Source organism: Convolutriloba macropyga, chromosome 11, assembly GCF_964194025.1.
Source record: "Convolutriloba macropyga chromosome 11, txConMacr16.3, whole genome shotgun sequence".
NCBI classification, from domain to species: Eukaryota; Metazoa; Xenacoelomorpha; order Acoela; family Convolutidae; genus Convolutriloba; species Convolutriloba macropyga.
The window spans coordinates 54,465,281-54,483,978 of NC_134478.1; the positions used below are offsets into that span (position 1 = coordinate 54,465,281).

The window sequence follows — 18,698 nt, forward strand, 5'->3', positions numbered from 1 at the left end:
CAGTTCGCTTTTGTAACTGTATATCCGCTCTGCTGTACTTACCGTTGCATTAACTATTATGTTCGTAATTATTGGCTAATCTTAGTTTTTTCAACTATCAATTCGAACTGGATTGCTACAGATCACACAATACGGGATCTCTTTATGTATACCAGTTCAATCCGATAGAAAAAACAAATCAAAGACAAAGATATATGTCTAAGATCTGTTTGTGCAAAAATATTTAAGCTTAAACTTAAGTTGGCTTTTGCTATTTGTACTCACAAGTTGAGAATACCAGAAGTTGGGGTTGTAACAGTTGAATTTCAGCTCCAATAATTCGTTGATGCAAGACACAGTAACAGAATTTACTGCTCAAGAATAATATTTTGAATACAAGACACAGTAACAATTTACTGCTCAGGAATATTTCTAGTTCAAGACACAGTAACACGTTATTTACTGCTCAAGACAATTTGTTGTTGCAATATTTTGCTGAGTTATACTTTCAGCCGTTTTCTGCGGCTACTACGTTGAGTTCTGTGTGTTGCTTTTTGTTATTTCCCCCTTTTCTCTTTTTTCTCACGTGACAAACTGTAACTAGAACTAGAACTATAACTATAACTATTAAATGACTAAGACATCAGAAAGTGTTTTGTTTCTATTTTCCCCGCCTATGCAAGCTTGTTATTCCTTAAGCTCAGCTCCAACATCGCCGGCCCTGTTTTCCTTCGTGAAAACATCATTGTCAGTTGGAAGTACTGGAGCGAGCTTCACTACGGGCCTCTTGTAGTATCCATCTTTTGTTCGGATTTTCGCTGATCGAATCACTCCGTCGGAACCTTCAAATCTTTCGGTTATTCGACCTAGATTGTAATATCCACGTTTGTCACTGTCTTCCACTAACCACACAAGATCACCCTGCTGAAGACTTCTGTCCGTTGTGGTCTGCCATTTCTTACGACTGTTCAACGTTGGCAAGTATTCTTTACGGAATCTGTCCCAGATGAGGTCTGCGTAAGCTTGTGTTTGTCGGAAGAGCTTTCTATGATCAACAAATTGCTCTGCACCTGATAGATACGGTAAACAAAGGTTCTTGTTGCCAAGTAGGAAATGGTTCGGAGTAATAGCTTCTAAATCGGTAGCATCAGAACTGACTTGTGTTAGCGGTCTAGCATTCAGCGTCTGTTCAACAAGACACATCGTGGTTGACAGAACATCCTCCGTGACTGATCGATTGCCCAGCACTGCGTACATTGCCTTCTTGCAACTCCTACCCAGTCTTTCCCACACTCCTCCAAAGTGTGGTGCTGCAGGTGGGTTGAACTTCCATCTGATACCTTGTTGAATCAGATGTTCTTCAATTCGCACCCTGTTCCATGCTGCTATATACTCTGCCAGTTCTTTTTCAGCTCCAACGAAGTTTGTCCCGTTATCGCTAATCATTTTGACCGGTTTGCCTCTTCGTGCAATGAATCGCATAATTGCGTTCAGACAACTATCAGTGTCTAATCTTGGTACAATCTCTATATGTACCGCACGTACAGTAAGGCATGTGAATAGACAGCACCAACGCTTTTCGTTTCTTCGACCAATCTTTACTGTGAATGGTCCGAAATAGTCTACGCCCACATTCGAGAACACTGTTGATGCGACTAATCTTTCTTCAGGTAATTCTGCCATTACTGGTGCCTTTGTTTGGGCTCTTCCCTTTCGACATCTAATGCATTTGTTTTTGATCGATCTCAAAGCATTTCGTATGCCCAGGATCCAGAATTTCTGCTGAACTATGTTTCTGACATGTTCAGTACCTTCGTGATGACTATTCTTATGTTCATTCTGCAAGAATAATTCAATCACATGGTGCTTCCAATGTAACAGTATTGGATGCTTCGTTTCGAAGCTCAATTGACTTTTACCTATTCTGCCTTGGGCACGAATAAGTCCTTGCTGGTCTATGAATGGTGAAAACTGGAGGATTTTGCTGTTTTTTGGAATTTCCTTTTCAGCCTTGAGAGATTTCATCTTTTCCGTAAACTGTTCTTGCTGCAATAGTCTGAAGATGCTTGCTTGTGCATCCTCTCTTTCTTCAACACTTAGTGTTTTTGTTGCCGGTTTGTGTTTTTTGAATACACGCTGTATGTATGCCATTGTATTTACTAGTCGATTGTAATTGCTGAATCGTTCCCACTGAATCATCGGCTTCTTCTCTTCAACCTTTGCTGAGGAGACAATTTCGTCGTTTTGTTCATCTGAAGCAAATGTTAAATTCAACTGTTCAGGCCATTCGTTCTCTCGTTGCTTCAACCAGGCCGGCCCAGTGAGCCATTCACTTCTCTTAAGTTCGTCAACATTGATCGCTCGTGTCCCGATGTCAGCTGGATTGTTAACGCCACTCACATGATTCCACTGTGAAACATTAGTTGTGTCTAAAATCTCAGCCACTCTGTTTGCAACAAACACCTGTTGCTTACGGTGGGAGCTATGAATCCATTGCAGAACAGTAGTGGAGTCTGACCAAAAGTTGCAACTCTGAATCTTCGATTCGTGTTCCTTCACTATCTGTTCTTTAAGTCTCACTGCCATCACTGCTGCTTGTAGTTCCAAGCGTGGTATGGAAAGGTGTCGCATCGGTGCGACTCGGCACTTCCCGATTACAAATGCTAAGTCTGCTGAGTATTCTTTGGGCTTTGAACGTAGGTAAGCCACTGCGCACATTGTGTCTTCAGATGCGTCGGCAAACACATGAAGTTCCCATTTGTCCTTGGCTGTGCTGAAGTATCTTCTATCAATGCTGGTTTCTGCTACTTCTGGAAGCTGCGCCTTCCACTTCAGAAACTCTTCTTCTTCGTTAAGTTCTACTGAGTTGTCCCAATGTTGTCCATTTTTGCTCCAGATGCTCTTCAGGAGTCGTCTCATTTGGACACTGAATGGTGCAAACAGTCCAAGAGGATCAAACACTGAAGAAACTAGAGATAAGATCTTCCTTTGGGTGATTGGGGTCTCAACTTCTTTGCTTGTACCTCTACAAACCTGTAGACTATCATCGGTAATCGTCCACTGAAGCCCAAGCACCGATGACCCTTCCTGGCTGGGTTCTACTTCAACCTGCTTTGTTTTGTTGATTGATCTTAAGTCCTCTGGGATTGCGTTGGTTACCAAGTCGCTATTGGTGATCCACTTCTTCAGTTCAAATCCATGTTTTGAGAGAAGAGGTTGCAGTTGTTTGAAAACCTTGATTGCTTCTTCAGGTGTTTCGACTGACTTGATGAGATCGTCCATGTAGAAGTTGTTTTGGATTGTTTTTGCTGCAATTGGGAATTCGTCCTCGTTATCGATGGCTACTCGCTTCAGAGCGTAGTTGGCACATGTTGGTGAACTCTTTGCTCCGAAAACATGACGCTGATACTCGTAAATTTGCACAGGTTCGTTCATTGTTGGTCGCCACAGGAATCTCAAGCAGCTTTTATCCCGTTCAGGAACTTGCACTTGCAGAAACATTGATTCAATATCTGCGGTTAGGGCAATTGGTCCTTCTCGAAATCTGAATATTGTTCCAATCAATCCGTGTAGTAGATCGGGTCCGGTTAACAACTTGTCATTTAGGCATACATCCTTGTATTTTGCTGCAGCGTTGCAAACACGGCGAACTTTACCCGGTTTGTTGGGGTTTAGTACTGGATGGTGTGGCAAATACCATTCTTTTCCGAATGTGCCTTTGACTTCCGATTTACCAAGGATCTTCACAAATCCCTTTTCAACATCTGTATCAATTGACTGTTGATACAATTCTTTTAACTTTGGTTCTCGTTGGAATCTTCGTTCCAGTGAGTAGAGCTGACCAAGGGCTGAGCCGTAGTTGTTTGGAAGACTGGGTTCTGGTTCATTCCAGAGCATGCCCACTTCGTACCGCTCGCCTGTAAACCTTGTAGTGCTCTCTAGAAACTTCTGAGCTTGTTGCTCTTTCTTTGATTGACTTACAACATTTATTTTGGAAGCATAAGTTTCTATGTCCCACCATGATTGGATATTTTCTGCCACTTTCACATCTTCTGTGAAGGCAAAATGACAAACATTTTGACTTTTCTTGCCTGTCATGGGACCACTGACTACCCATCCTAATTCTGTTAAGACGGCGAAAGGCTCACTTCGTGTTCCAATCTTATAGTCCAATGGACGTTGAATTTCGTAGGCATCTTGTCCAAGTATAATACCTACTTCCATCAGGTTGAATGTTCTGTTAGTGAGAACATTCAGGTGTCTGAACTTGTTCTTCAGTTCCTTGTAGTCATATGTTGTGTTTCCCAACGAGATTGATGGGTGTGCAAACGCTTCAATTGAATGCACTTTTGAATGTAGTCCCTTTATTGTGATAGGAACCTTCTCTGTCCTCAAATCTTGCGTCCCATGTATGCCAGCTATGTTCAAGGTAACGTCCGTGCCTTTGGCTTGTAGTTGATTCTTGACACTTTGATCGATGAATGAAACTGTTGACCCACTATCGAGGAAAGCATAGGTAGTCAGCCTGTTACCACCACTCTGAACCGATACAGGAACTATTTGAAGAAAACTAGTAACTTGGTTACTCTGGTTTATTGTTGCTGCGCTTACATTAACTGCGTGACTACCCTCGTCCATTTGGTTTTCTGAGTGTAGCAGTCTGTTGTGCTTTTTGGTACATCCATTTATACCGCACGGGTGGACTTTACAATCTTTGATTGCATGCCCTTTCCCCAGACATCCATAACATAAACGTTCTTTTCTCACTGCTGCATAGCGATCGGTGACATTCATATTCTTAAATATTGGACAGTTCCATATTTTATGAGTGCCATCCGCTAGTGGGCAGTTGTTGTTTTGCATCTGCTTGGTTTCTTGCAGGTTCGAACTTGCACTGAAGTTCGATGTCTTCGAGAATTGTTTTTCTCTATTTGCGTTGCGTCGGTCTTCTTCTTTGCGTTCCCCTTTAAACGCTGAAAACCCTTCATGCACGAATGCCATTCGTGATAGCCATTTTTCAAACATGATTAGATCAGGCCAGTCCTCGTCTTTGTCATCGATGTAGAACCACCATTTTTCTTTAAGAACTTGAGGTAGCTTATCAACTGCCATGTACAATGTCGAACTTGATTGCAAATCACCAATATGTTTGTACTCTTTGAGCACGTTCACGAAGTTAGATACAATAACAGAAAAATTAATCAGGCTGGTTGAATCATGAGGTTTCACTTGATTAGCTTTTCGTAGGCTCTCGAGCTGCGCATCTATAATTACATGCGGTCTTCCAAATTTTCTTTCTAAAATGTTCCAGGCAGCACTATAAAACTGTCCAGAATAGCCCATTCCCGAGATTGCAGATTTTGCTTTGCCTGTTAGCAGAGTCTTCAAATGGCTCATTTTTTCTGAGTCGGGAATCGTGCGTTTATCTACTGTTGCTATGAACATGCTAGACCACTCAGGCCACTCCAGTGGGTTTCCGTCAAAATTGTTCAATCTCAATTTTGGTAAACTACTGCTTGAATGTCCAGTGTTGTAGTACCTTCCAGCTATCGGCGATATATCCCGCCCTTCAACACTTACTGAGCGTTCGCGAGAGTTTAGGTACCATGGGTAATGCCTCTGCTTATTCCGTTCAGGGCTGACGTCAAAGCGAGCTCTTGGACGAATTGGTGTTTGCGTGTCGTTCATCGAATTCGCCCACTCCGAGACATCTCTTCCTTTTGGTGTCCAATTGAAAGGTGACTTGTCACGCGCCTTAGTCGATTGAAAACGTAAGTCATCTTTCTCCAATGCTGTTCTTTGCAATTGGCGCTCTAGGTCTCGCTCTTTTTCCCGAAGCTGATGTTGCATCTCTAGTTTTTTCATTTGCATTTCTAGGTCCAACCTCTTTCGATCAAATTGTGCTCGTTCGATTTGCAACTTTGCTTCAAATTCAATTTCAAATTCCTTTATTCGTTCTTCAACCCGACGTTTCACTGAAGATGCTTCCGAAGCGTTTTCTGTATCCTGGTTGATTGTCCGTGTAACCGTATTCGTCGTTGCATTGCTTGTGTTACCATGGTTTTGGTTAAACTCTGGAATTCCAACGTTTTGTGCTAACTGCTGCACATTATTCGCAGGCGGTTGCTCTTCATTAGCATGAAAAGTTGACTGGCTTTGCTGGCTTGACATGTTTGTCTCTCCGTGGATATACGGCAACCACTCTGCGTTCAAATATTGAAAGTATTTTTCTCTCTCAAGTTTGCGTTTTAAAGAAATATCTGGGTCTCGGAGAGTCTCAGCTTTCTTATTCACGAGTTTTTGAATGCTGTCGTCCAATTGCAGTATCTGCTGATAAAGAGTCTTGAGCTTGCTTGGTCGATCTCGATTATCAATGAGCTCAAAACCTTCTTCCTGTTTCTCAATCCACTTGTTTCGCAAGTTGTTGATCTGTCGATCCAAAACGCTTTGACTCTGTGACGGAGTCACTTTTTGTGTACTTCGGGACTGCAGCTTGAATGTCTACAGCTCCTTTATTTGTTTGCTTTAATTGAGTTTTGCTTTTCAACGTTCCTATTTGCTTTGCCTAATTGGCTTTGCGTTGTTGAATTGCCTGTTGAGTTTTGTTCTCGTTCGTCGATGACTTCGTCACTTCGACTGTTGGGTTGGACAGCTGTTTATTCCACTGTCCGGGTCGGCGGACCAAATGTAACGGCTGCTCTCCTTGTGTTTCACAAAGAAAGTTTTACACCGCCCAGTTCGTTCTGAGTGGTTACAAAATCTGTCCGGATACTTCGTTTATGCAGTTCGCTTTTGTAACTGTATATCCGCTCTGCTGTACTTACCGTTGCATTAACTATTATGTTCGTAATTATTGGCTAATCTTAGTTTTTTCAACTATCAATTCGAACTGGATTGCTACAGATCACACAATACGGAATCTCTTTATGTATACCAGTTCAATCCGATAGAAAAAACAAATCAAAGACAAAGATATATGTCTAAGATCTGTTTGTGCAAAAATATTTAAGCTTAAACTTAAGTTGGCTTTTGCTATTTGTACTCACAAGTTGAGAATACCAGAAGTTGGGGTTGTAACAGTTGAATTTCAGCTCCAATAATTCGTTGATGCAAGACACAGTAACAGAATTTACTGCTCAAGAATAATATTTTGAATACAAGACACAGTAACAATTTACTGCTCAGGAATATTTCTAGTTCAAGACACAGTAACACGTTATTTACTGCTCAAGACAATTTGTTGTTGCAATATTTTGCTGAGTTATACTTTCAGCCGTTTTCTGCGGCTACTACGTTGAGTTCTGTGTGTTGCTTTTTGTTATTTCCCCCTTTTCTCTTTTTTCTCACGTGACAAACTGTAACTAGAACTAGAACTATAACTATAACTATTAAATGACTAAGACATCAGAAAGTGTTTTGTTTCTATTTTCCCCGCCTATGCAAGCTTGTTATTCCTTAAGCTCAGCTCCAACACAGAGCACAAAGTGGTCGCGAAAGAAAATGATTGTAAGCATATAATTTATTTTATGCAGCTTCAACCGTTTCTCTCATATCATTCCAATCATTTAAAGCATATTCAGCTTCACTTATTAAAAGTTATTTATTCAAATTCAGAATAAAAAGCTGCTTTTAGTGACAAAGGACAAATTCCTTTCTGTCATTTGATAATACGTTTTGTTAAAATTTTAAGCGCATCACCACTCATTTTTTTAGTTATAACACAAAGATTCTGATATTAATGAAAGTATTTAGTTGCTATGTCACCAGTAATAGAAAATCACGTGCATAGTAAAAAAACATTGATTATGATTATGATGGATCAGAGAATCATTTGAAGTTTTTTGTTTGAAAAATTTTGTATTCTTCAGCTACGGTGAAACGTCTAACTTTCGGTAAGTTTTATTCTTTTAGACATAGTAAACATGACGTCAGTACTGATGACTTGGGGTGCATTGACAAGAAGTGAACTGATGAAGTGAAAAAATAAATCGAAACGTCCTTTCTTTCCTCCAAACCAGAAAACAAAAAAGTAGATCGTTGTGAATTTACTTATTATCATTTGTCTATAGCTATTAAAGCATGTAACTTAGGCAGAACATTATGCTCAAATGTACTGATCAAGTCGATAACGTAATTGATGTTAGATTGGTAGTTGTTAATCATGGTCTGAGATAGAGTGAGATTATAATTTAGAATCTCAACTATACCGAAAGTTGTTGGATTAAACCCTACATAGAATTCGGAAAAGAAAAGAAGCTAAAATTGAAAGTACTATATTTTTACACTGAAGAATAATGCTTATATGTTAACACTATGGAGTAGACAATAGACAAAAAGTAGATTTTGTTAATGTTGTGTGATAGATGGACTATATGAGTAGCTAAAATGAATTTTAAATATACTACTAAATTTAGTGACGATTCAGTAGCAGTACATAAACCAAGAACAAGCCTTGAATTAAATAACGTTGATTATAGAGGGGTTTGCCATGTTGGAAATGGCTAAGCTATTGATGTAAAAAGCAGCAGAACAATAAATAGATTTTATTCTTTATTATACAGATACAGAGAGCTTCTTCGTAAATACTACTAATGTTTAGCTGCGAAAGAAATAGACTTGCGTTCCATATAATAGAGATAGAAACAAATACAAATATAAGTTGAAAAAGTTTGAAAAAAGTTATATAAGTTGAAAAGGCTATCGACGCTGCTCAAAAAAACTAGGTAAAAACATTCAGCGATAAATTAAAAAAGCTTGTTACAATTCTTTGCGCAGAAGCCTTTTCATTAGGGACCCTTATTACACATATGAGTTCCTTTGACCTTAAACTAATTCAAATTAGACTCAAGTTTTAAAGTGCAAAAGACATTTTATTGAGTGAGGTAAGTCAAAATCTAATCAAGCAAAAAATTTTTAGCAAGAGAGAGTGAGCAATGACGTCACGAGCACAGAAGCTGTTAGTGAGAGGAAGAAGTCATTCAGAAAATTTGACATTTTCAGCTTTGCTGTATGAACAAAAGTAAAACGAAAAAGAGTGTCAGACGACGAAACAAAAAACATAGCAGGACAAGTCCTGACGTACAATTCAAAGAAATTTCATTGACTAAACAGAAAACTAGACAAAGAACGGACTATGAATGGATTAGGAAAACCATTTAGAAAACAATCCAATCCAAAAAATCGAAAAAACTGTAAAAATCAAATTGAAATTGCCGCATGTGAACAAAAATCCACTAGCGAGAAAGCGAAATTTTGTTCAAACCCCGTTTTCTCACTCTACTTGAGATTTAGAGCGAAAAAATTTCACGCCGCAAAACCACTCGCTTTTTCGCTCCACTTCCTGTTTCGGCGTGACCAAAATCACTACTCCAATTTGACTTCAAAAATCATGAAAATGTGTGAACAGATCTTTAAAAAAAAGACAGCGCCCCAATACAATTCAAATTCATTGAATTGTAAAAAACCAAGGACACCGCAATATTGCTCCGTTCAGCATACAGCTTTGCAGCTATAAAAAACAATAAATTAATTATAAAAATAAAAAATTAATGAATATTAAAATCAATGGCGTTTTGCATAATAGCGAAATTGGTAAAATGAGGGTGAGATAAATAATGATGTGATCAAAGGTGTTTTCCTCAGAGCTGACTTCTATCGTTTAAAATATTTTAAAAAAATAAAATTGAAAAAATCTCAAAGGTATAATTAAGGCTACAACGAACGAAATACAATTGATTTTTATAAAGACGCATTACAAAAACAGATGATAAAATACTACTTACAGTATTAAAGAGATATATAACATTAACAGTCGCTATACATTTCATATACCATTAACAGTCGCTATATACATTTCATTTTTATGAAACAGACGCTATGAAACAGTCGCTCTTTGAACTCAGAATAAAACGTTATATGCGCAATGCCTCAAAAGCTTTTTAAGCCTATAATATTACCAAAAATGCTTAGATTTAAGATCTTGAACAGGATTCTTTGAAGTTATTATTAAACAAAAACAATCATCTTCCAATTATCGACTGAGGATGACAATTACATCAAGAATCAGACACTTGGACCCAAGACGACTAGGGGGCCGGGATACAGAGGTTCAATCTTATCCACGATCTACTCCTGACGGTTTGAGTTAAGTTTGCGCTGGTTATCCCAAAAAAGAAAATGAATATGTCATAATTGTGGCAGGCTTCAACGACAGCAACAAAATGAAGACCGATATCAAACAAAAATGGATAAAAATTGATCTCAATTTTGTTGAAAAAGATTCAGCCGACAAAACTTATAGTGCCTCCAGCCAATTCAACGCCAATTGTTCACATTTCATTAAAAAATTAATGCAATAAACCTGGCACTTCGAGAATATAAATATGGCTCTTTGTCAGGATCAGATGTTCTTTGACGCATTTTTCTTGAGATCGCATTCATTTATCCAGAGCTGGTTACAATGTTTTGGCAAATATTCCGCAATGTTATATTCATACTTTCTCTACAAAACCCCTGCATACTTACATTTACATGAGAGGCTGTTAGTTTTTGTTGGCTTGCGCTTTAATGTTATTCCGTATTGTTTCTTTTAAATATTGCAATGAAGTGTTTCGAACTAACAGCACTCATATTACATATTTATATCTTGTGCACTGTAACAGATAATGAGAGTATAATGTGTCTCAAAGAGCGAACCACACATTGATAAGTTTTTCTCTTTTTATGCCACATGGTACAAAATACTCATTTGAACATTTTCAACATCTTTGCTGCTGCTAGCAATCAAAGTTTAATTGTTTCACTATTACTAAATTTATCTGGGGATAATGAGAAAGATCCAGGCCCCGTTAATAATTATACTGATGTCTTAAAACATGTTAAACATGTTAATCAATTGAAGTTCATAAATTTGAATTGCAGGAGTCGCAAACTAGAATCGCAAACGCGGAAAACTAAAAGTTTTTTTAAGAGATTTTGGGCATAATACAATCAAAGGTTTGACCGAGACCTGGCTTTCCTCGGAAAATGATTCCACACTATGGGAAAAAGACAGTGAAAAGCTTTTTTCCTTTAGATTTGACCGCAATTGAAGCGAAATGGCAAAAAAACAGAGGCGGTGGTGTCATGCCACTTGTGCCTAAATGTTTGAACTCAAGAACCCGCAGCAATTGGAAGATGAACACCAGCTTCGAAGACTTCAACAGCATAATGACTCTTCCATTAAAAACAAGTGAGCCAATGAAACGTTTTAATAAATAATAAAAAACTTACCGCTTCAAAGCGATAGTTTGGTAACAGATTTATTCGAATTGTCCAGTTCAAGAGAAAAATGGAAAATTTATATTTCTATGAGAAACTCAATAAGACATCAACAAACATTTTTTGCCAAAGCGATTCTTTTGGTAATTACGTGTCGAAAATTTTAAAATGGCAAAATTATTAAATTATAAATTTTCCAGGTTAGGCGACTTCTTCTGTAAAAGAAAAACGCTAGCAGCAGCAAATTCTAAAAGCTCTTTCAATAGCTTGCATTTAGTACGCGCACAAAATCAGTTTCAGTTCCGATTCATTACAGAATTCGAGCTAAAAAAAGAATTAAAGTCTTTAAATAATCAAAAACCAATAGAGCCCTCAAGTATAGCTCCCCTGGCCTAAAATGATGGTTGTGATATAATTGTAGGACAACCTTAAAACCGCATATGTTAATCCTCTGTTCAAAAAAGATGATCCTGATAAACCTGAAAACAATAGGCCTATCTCAGCGACATCTTCTCCGTCTAAAATATTTGAGAGACTTCTGCAAAAACAAATCGTAGAGTTTTTGTATAACAAACGCTGCTATTAAGAAACGCAATACGGTTTTAGAAGCAGCTATTCAACAATTGATGCCCTTCTGTATGGCACTGAATCGTTTCCACTGGCTGTTCACACTCACAAAATCATCACAGCTGCTCTTCTTGATTTATCAAAAGCTTTTGATTCCATCAAGCATAACATTTTGAAAACTTGATTTCCATGAAGTTCAGTGAAAATGCTGTTGAATTACTGATTGATTTCATAACAGATCGTAGGCAGCAAACCATTGTTAGCAAGGTCAAATCCGATTGGATAAAAGTGCGCCTCACGGTACAGTATTGGGCCCACTTCTATTTAATCTTTACATAAATGACCTGTCAAAAAACATAGCAAGTAACTGTAAAATTGTTCAGTACGCAGATGACACTCTACTTTTCACGGAACATAAGGATTTGAAGCAATGCTTACAAAATCTTGAAGAATCTTGCAAATTAGCTCATCAATACTTCAATATACATTATACATTAAACCTTAATGCTGAAAAAACTGAATTAATTGTTATTACACCACCGGAGGGTCAATTAAAGTTGGCGGTAAGATCATTGAATTCAAAAAGTCAGTAAAATATTTAGGATTATGATTGACAGTCATTTAAATTTCCAAGAAGAACTTAAAAATATTCTTATGAAAATGGCATGCGGAATTAAAACCATTGCCGCAATTCACAAAACGGTTCGACATTCAGGCTCGCCTACTTCTTCTACAGTCACTAGTTTTCAGCCATCTATATTATTCTTCAGTACTTCTGTCAGTATAAGAAACTGATACTTTCACTTGATAAAAATAATTGGGCATTAAAGACCATTACTTATTGCAAAAAATATGAATTATCAAAAAATATGAATCATCGAGAGATTTGAAATTAAAATTTGAAATTTTCAGCGGTCATTTACCAGCATTTCGGAAAATTAAGTACCCAAACTTTGAAGTAACTAGAAAGAAAGGAAAAACAGCTACGTCTGCAAACTGATACCAAAAACTAAATACAAGCAGAACTGTTTTTTAATACAACTGTTCCCTTATATAACTCGACGTTCAAAAATTTTTGTCATGAAAAAAATATCCCCACTTGATGCAAAAAAAACATATCAAGAAGAATTTTTTTAAAGATTTTTGCGAAACGTACCAAGTGCCAAAAGCAGTTGTTTCTTGGCGTGATGTGCGTTTTCATTGATCATTCTCTAGTGCATTACAAGATTAATTAATACTTTCTGTTGTTGACCCACCTGTATTTTTTTTTATCTATAAAGCTATTATTATATTACCCTACACTACCATTGATGTTACCTCTTGACATTGTTTTTTGGATAAATAAAGTGGATATATATAATAATCTCAAGAACTGTTTATACCTTACTCGCTCGGTGCTTTGGACTCGGAGCAACCATATACACATTACGGGTGGGGGATAGTTTGCTAGGCACCAAGGGTGCAATGATTGTTTAAAAAATCCCAGTAATGAAAATCCCAGCTAGAAATGCGGAGAAGTCCCTTTTTCTGCTGCTCTTTTGCTGCACTTCAATTTGCTTCCTTTGCCACAGAAATTCAGACACCGCCTTCATTAGAAAAATTTCAAGTTAAGCAGTCACTTACCTGAGCTAAATCTAGAATGGTCAAAAACGATCGTGACGCCGATTCGAAGCTCAAATTTGGGGTCGAGAGGCTTTCATCTAGCAAGACATCTTCGAATATAGTCGGCAATCTACTCTCGCCAGAACATTTCGTCTCCAAATTCATATCGTTACATTCAAAGGCAAACATGGGCACCGCATAAACTGCGGTGGCATTGGAATTCAATGAAATAACATCGGCTAGTGAGAACGGGACGAAGATATATGTCAAATTGGTTTCACTCAAAGTCACAAGATAAGCAACCCAGTTAGTGACGCCATTTTCTCTGTTCCTGTGAAAAGTGTCGAAGTTCAAATCACACGTGAACGTAAACTCACAAGAGCTGAAATCTTCAAAATTTCTTGCAGAACCATCGGATTTCTTTTTCATGTTCTTGAACGTTTCCGATCGCGAAAGCAACAACTGGTCTAACTTTTCAGCACCTGATTGGGAGAGATAAAAGCAAGCACTGCTTGAATTTTCCAGGTAATCGTGGAAAGTCTTGATCAGCCAATCATTTTGCTTATCAAAATTTTTGTTCGAAGTTTCAGTTGTAGGGATAGAAAATGAGCTGAAAACCATCGTGAACAGCGTACTGTAAGAGCACAAATCCAAAGCATCCCAGCAAAAGTCAGATATGAAGATAGTTTTACCAGAATATTCTAGATCTTTCCCGAAACTTGATACAGACGCGTTGTCTTTCTCACGAGAAGGCAACTTCCAGTTGTTGATATCTATGCTATCATTCTTTAGACGTTCTTTAGTGTAGATGAAATTAAGAGCGTTTTGAACTATTTTCTGATCTTTCTGTTCAAAACGGTCAACTAGCTCTTGGTAGGTACACGAATTGATTTCTGAATTTGCGCCCAAAAATGAGGCGTCAAACTGGCCGTGGTGGGGTTCGATCCAGCATTCAGTTGTCAAAATCAAGTTTGAAAACTGGTCAATTATTTTGGGTTTGAAACATACATACTGAATGACAGCTTTGCTTTCGGTTGCGTGATCGACTAACTTAACCGAAACTTCCTTGACTAGCAGAACCACCCCGCTGTTTCCATACACTAATCTGAACCCTTCATTTTGTCTCGTTTTGACAACCCGTTTCATGACCCTTTCAAAACAGTTGTCGATGTTGATATTATTAATCGAAGCTTGCGACTCGTTCTTATCGGCAGTCGTGTCAATTTTGATCAAACTCGGAACTCTTTTAATCCAACGTCTGTGATACAAAAACCTACTCAGAGTCGAGTACACGTTAAGCGACACTTTATTCTGGTAGTCCTCTGGATCCAGAAGTTCTGGAATACTTTCCAATTTTGGGGGCAGAACAACTTCGAAATTTTCCGGACACAAATCGTACCTCATCACGACTTTGTCCACACATTTTGAGAACTTGGTCACAGTTTGGACAGGTTTTTCTTGGTCAGAGACGTTCATTTCTAACTTGTTCATCGACTCCTCAAACTCGGCCAGAACTTTCTCACGATCTTCAGGCGCGACTTCGAGCGGAAACGCAACAAACACAACAAAACAATGTGTGAAAACTGTTTGCACATCCGGATTGACTCTGATCAGAACGAGCTGCTTTTTCTGACTTTTGGAACTTTCTAGGAAACTTCCATAAAGGAAAAGTTCTTGGATCACAATTTTCGTGAAGGTTTGCAAATTGACGTGGATTTGTTTCAGAGCACTTCTAGACCTCGTGGAACCGCATGTACCGTGAATAGCGAACAAATTTTCTTTAGAATGGTCTGGCTGCATTGTATAGATATATTTGTACACGTTGAAATATTTCTGCCATGTATTAAGGTCTAACGAGTAAACAAAATGGAAGAAATTCATATGGTCGAAAATGTCAATATCTTCGTTGGGAACACTGGTCTTTTTAGTCGCAAACTGATATTGCAGCTTAAAACATTGCGTGCCCTGAGCAATAGCATCGGGCAAATCTTCGCTGCTTATAAATTTAACAAACCTGCGGGTATCAGTTTTGCTTTTTCGAGGACCGCTTTTGTTCAAAATTGAGTAGAGAATTTTGATAGTTCGTTCAACCCCACGCACTCTGTTTTCTGACCCTACGCCGTGGTAGCCTAAAGAACAATTCGGCTGTTTGCACTTGGTGTCATAATGAAACAGATCATGCATATAAGTGTACGGCCCTTCGATCAAAATTGCAAGTGAAAATTTCTCGCAATCGACGAAGTCACCTTCAAACTTTAACTCAAGGTTTATCAAACAGTCCCCGCGAACAGCTGTCGATAGAGTGATCGTACTAACTTCGTCAATTTCAACATCTGAAATGCAAAACCCTTCGCGAATTTTGGATAATGAGTACAGCAAAATACTCGTATCTTCAAACCTGATCGACGCGAAACGCTGCTTCAACATTCCATCAACTCTTTTTGTTCTGCAACTCGACTCTAAAGAGGACAAACTTCGCTTGCAGAAAACTTCACTGGTTCGCTCGGCGAAAATTTTTCTGAAGTCTGTTTCATCGGGCGCAAATACAAACCCAAAAGTATTGTAAGCAAACGCTTCGAACATTGAGGTGTCGTAAATGAAGCCGTAATTACACACAACATCAAAACTAGAATAATTCTCAAGCGCTAAAAATGAGCACGAAATGTGATGTAAATGAAAAAGTTTCAAAAACTCGTCAAAAAGTTGCAAAGGTAATGAGTTCGTCATATCGCTAATAATCACAACATTACGGGTTTTTAGTTCAAATTCGGGTGGTATTAAAATCGACGCCAAAAGCCCATTTCTAAACATGACATTAGTTGAGACTTCCGGATCGCAGAAGCCGTACTGTTCCGAAGGCAGCAAAAACACCAACTGACTCAAATATGACCTCAGCAATTCGATTACGTAATTCACATCTTGTGACGTAACAAGTGGATAACAATGACATAAAGTTTGACAGCTTGCGTAACTGATCTGTGAAAAGGTGGCCAAAAAAGTGACCAGTTTAAGGTCTTCAGTATTTGCAATGGACTCCAAAAAAGATTTCACACGAGGTTCAATTTGTTTCAGCAACAGAGTGCTGTGAGTGACTTGAAACATAGACACTGACAGGTCCAATACGATTGTGATGAAATGATGTTTTCTGTCATTCTGTCCCCGCAGTGAGGCTCTATTCGACTGCAAAAGCAGCTCACGTATCGTATCCATAGCGTGTCAAATTGGATTGCAGGTTAGTTTTCACATACTGATGACCTGAAAATCATTACTGTTTATTAATTTTTTTAGATTAAGTCTACCTATAATCTAGAAAGACAGAAAGAAGAAACAAGAAATACTCAATATAAATAAACTTTAACAAATATATAACTAAAAAGAGACTCAGAGATTACAGACAACGGGACGATCTATCCTCAACACTCGGCCCCTTAGATAGATCTTCAATTATGAGGTCTAGAATCTGTGAATTCTAGGTAGAACTTGGACTGAGTGTTACAATTACAACAATACCAACGACTGAAATTGAAAAGAACAGAGGCGGCATATTTTGCAGAATAGCTGCAAGAAAGGACTTGCTTAATTGTAGCAGGACATGGATGACACGTTGCAGGGTGAACAGCCAAACAGTCCCAAATAGCAAAATATTCCGATACAAAAGTGTTAATTTTAAGGGAAAGGAATTCAATTTTAGACCGGTCACCAGAAGAGAACTATACAAAGTTATTGACAAACTACCGAAACAAAAAGCAGCTGGACCAGGGTATATACCATCCTGGGCAATGAAAGATTGTAAGTTGGCCATTGGAACCCATTTACAGCTTGCTATTAACCCATTTACAGTTTATAAACACAAATACATTCCCTGATATTTTGAAAGAAACCTATGTCACTCCTATCTATAAAAAAGGCGACAGACATAGCAATGAAAACTTTTTGAAAGACTTCTCCTGGAGCAAATGTCGAATATTTAGATATGAATAAAAAAAATAACAAAAATCAGTTTGGTTTCCAAAAACAAAAGTCCTGTCTTAATAGAATAATAGCCCTGACAGAGAAAATAAATCATTACGTTGAAGACAAAGATATAGTCTGAACAATCTTTCTGGATTTAGCGAAAGCTTTTAACTAAATATCCTTGGACATTTTCATTCAAAAAGTTGAAATACATGGTTTTCGAGAAAACGCAAGATTCTTATTGAATTTGCTTCTAATCAACGGGAAACAGTGTGTTAGAAACTGAATAATTGAATCCGACTGGACAATTATAAGTCACGGTGTTCCACAATGTACTGCACTAGGACAATTAGTATTCATACTTTATGTAAATGACTTCGGTGAGGAAAAAGGTAAAAGTTCGAATGTTTTACAATTTGCAGATGACACAGCAATTTTACGTCACGAAAAAATGAACAGTTTTTAGAAGCAAATGTTAAAAAAATATTGATGGAAACTGAACAAAATAAGAAACAAAACAAGTTAACTCTAAATGAAGGGAAAACAGAAATAATGGTTTTCAAAATTGAAAAGTCACCAACTGTCAATTGCATTGAATTTAAAAGTCATTCATTGAAACCAACGGATGAATGCAGATATTTAGGTGTCATTCTTGGCAAAGAGTTGACATCCAAAAAACAACTTAAAATTGTGATCAGTAAAATGGCTTTAGCTATCAGACCAATCTATTTGGTACACAAATTCATTTAAAGGCTCGAATAAATCTCTTTAGATCACTGGTTTTGTCGCATTTAGAAATTAGTGCAATATTTTTTCAAAGTTTGCCATCCTACTCAATTGACAAAATAAACAAACAAATCAGATGGGGCATAAAAGTTTGCTTTTTTTCAAACCAAATATGACAGTGCTCATAAACTAGTTCTTGAAGACAAAATCACCGCAGAACTTCAAATAGCAAAAACTTCAATAAATAGACTTTTCGACCTTGTCCAATAAACAAAAATACGAGACCAAAAGAAATTCAGAATAATCGGAGACGTTGAAATTAAAGTAAATAATCGTACATATATATTTTTTTCTCACAAAATGTTACTCACAACAAAATGTTAATCAAAATGGAGTCAAAATTCAATTATAAGAAACTTCGTTCGTAAATGGAATAAACTTCCGAGTTCTCAGAAACGAAAAATCAAAGAAAAAAATTTGAATGAAAAAATTAGAAGAGGAGATGCAAATGGACTAAAAACGGGTTCCAATGGACAAAAAAAATTGAAGACTTTAAAAGTTTAATTTTATAAAATTCAAACTGAACATCATTTTTTTAATATTATATTTAG

At 37.6% G+C, this 18,698-nt stretch overlaps 1 protein-coding gene across 1 annotated transcript in view; it reads right to left on the minus strand.

Moving 5' to 3' along the window:
- LOC142349174 (uncharacterized) overlaps window positions 1–16,737 on the minus strand; it is a 46,891-nt gene extending 30,154 nt beyond the window's left edge. The window contains exon 1 of the mRNA XM_075400588.1: window positions 13,429–16,737. Within this exon, the coding sequence (XP_075256703.1) occupies window positions 13,429–16,617 (3,189 nt within the window). The 5' untranslated portion in view covers window positions 16,618–16,737. The remainder of the gene's footprint in view (window positions 1–13,428) is intronic.
- Between the last annotated feature and the right edge of the window lie 1,961 nt (window positions 16,738–18,698).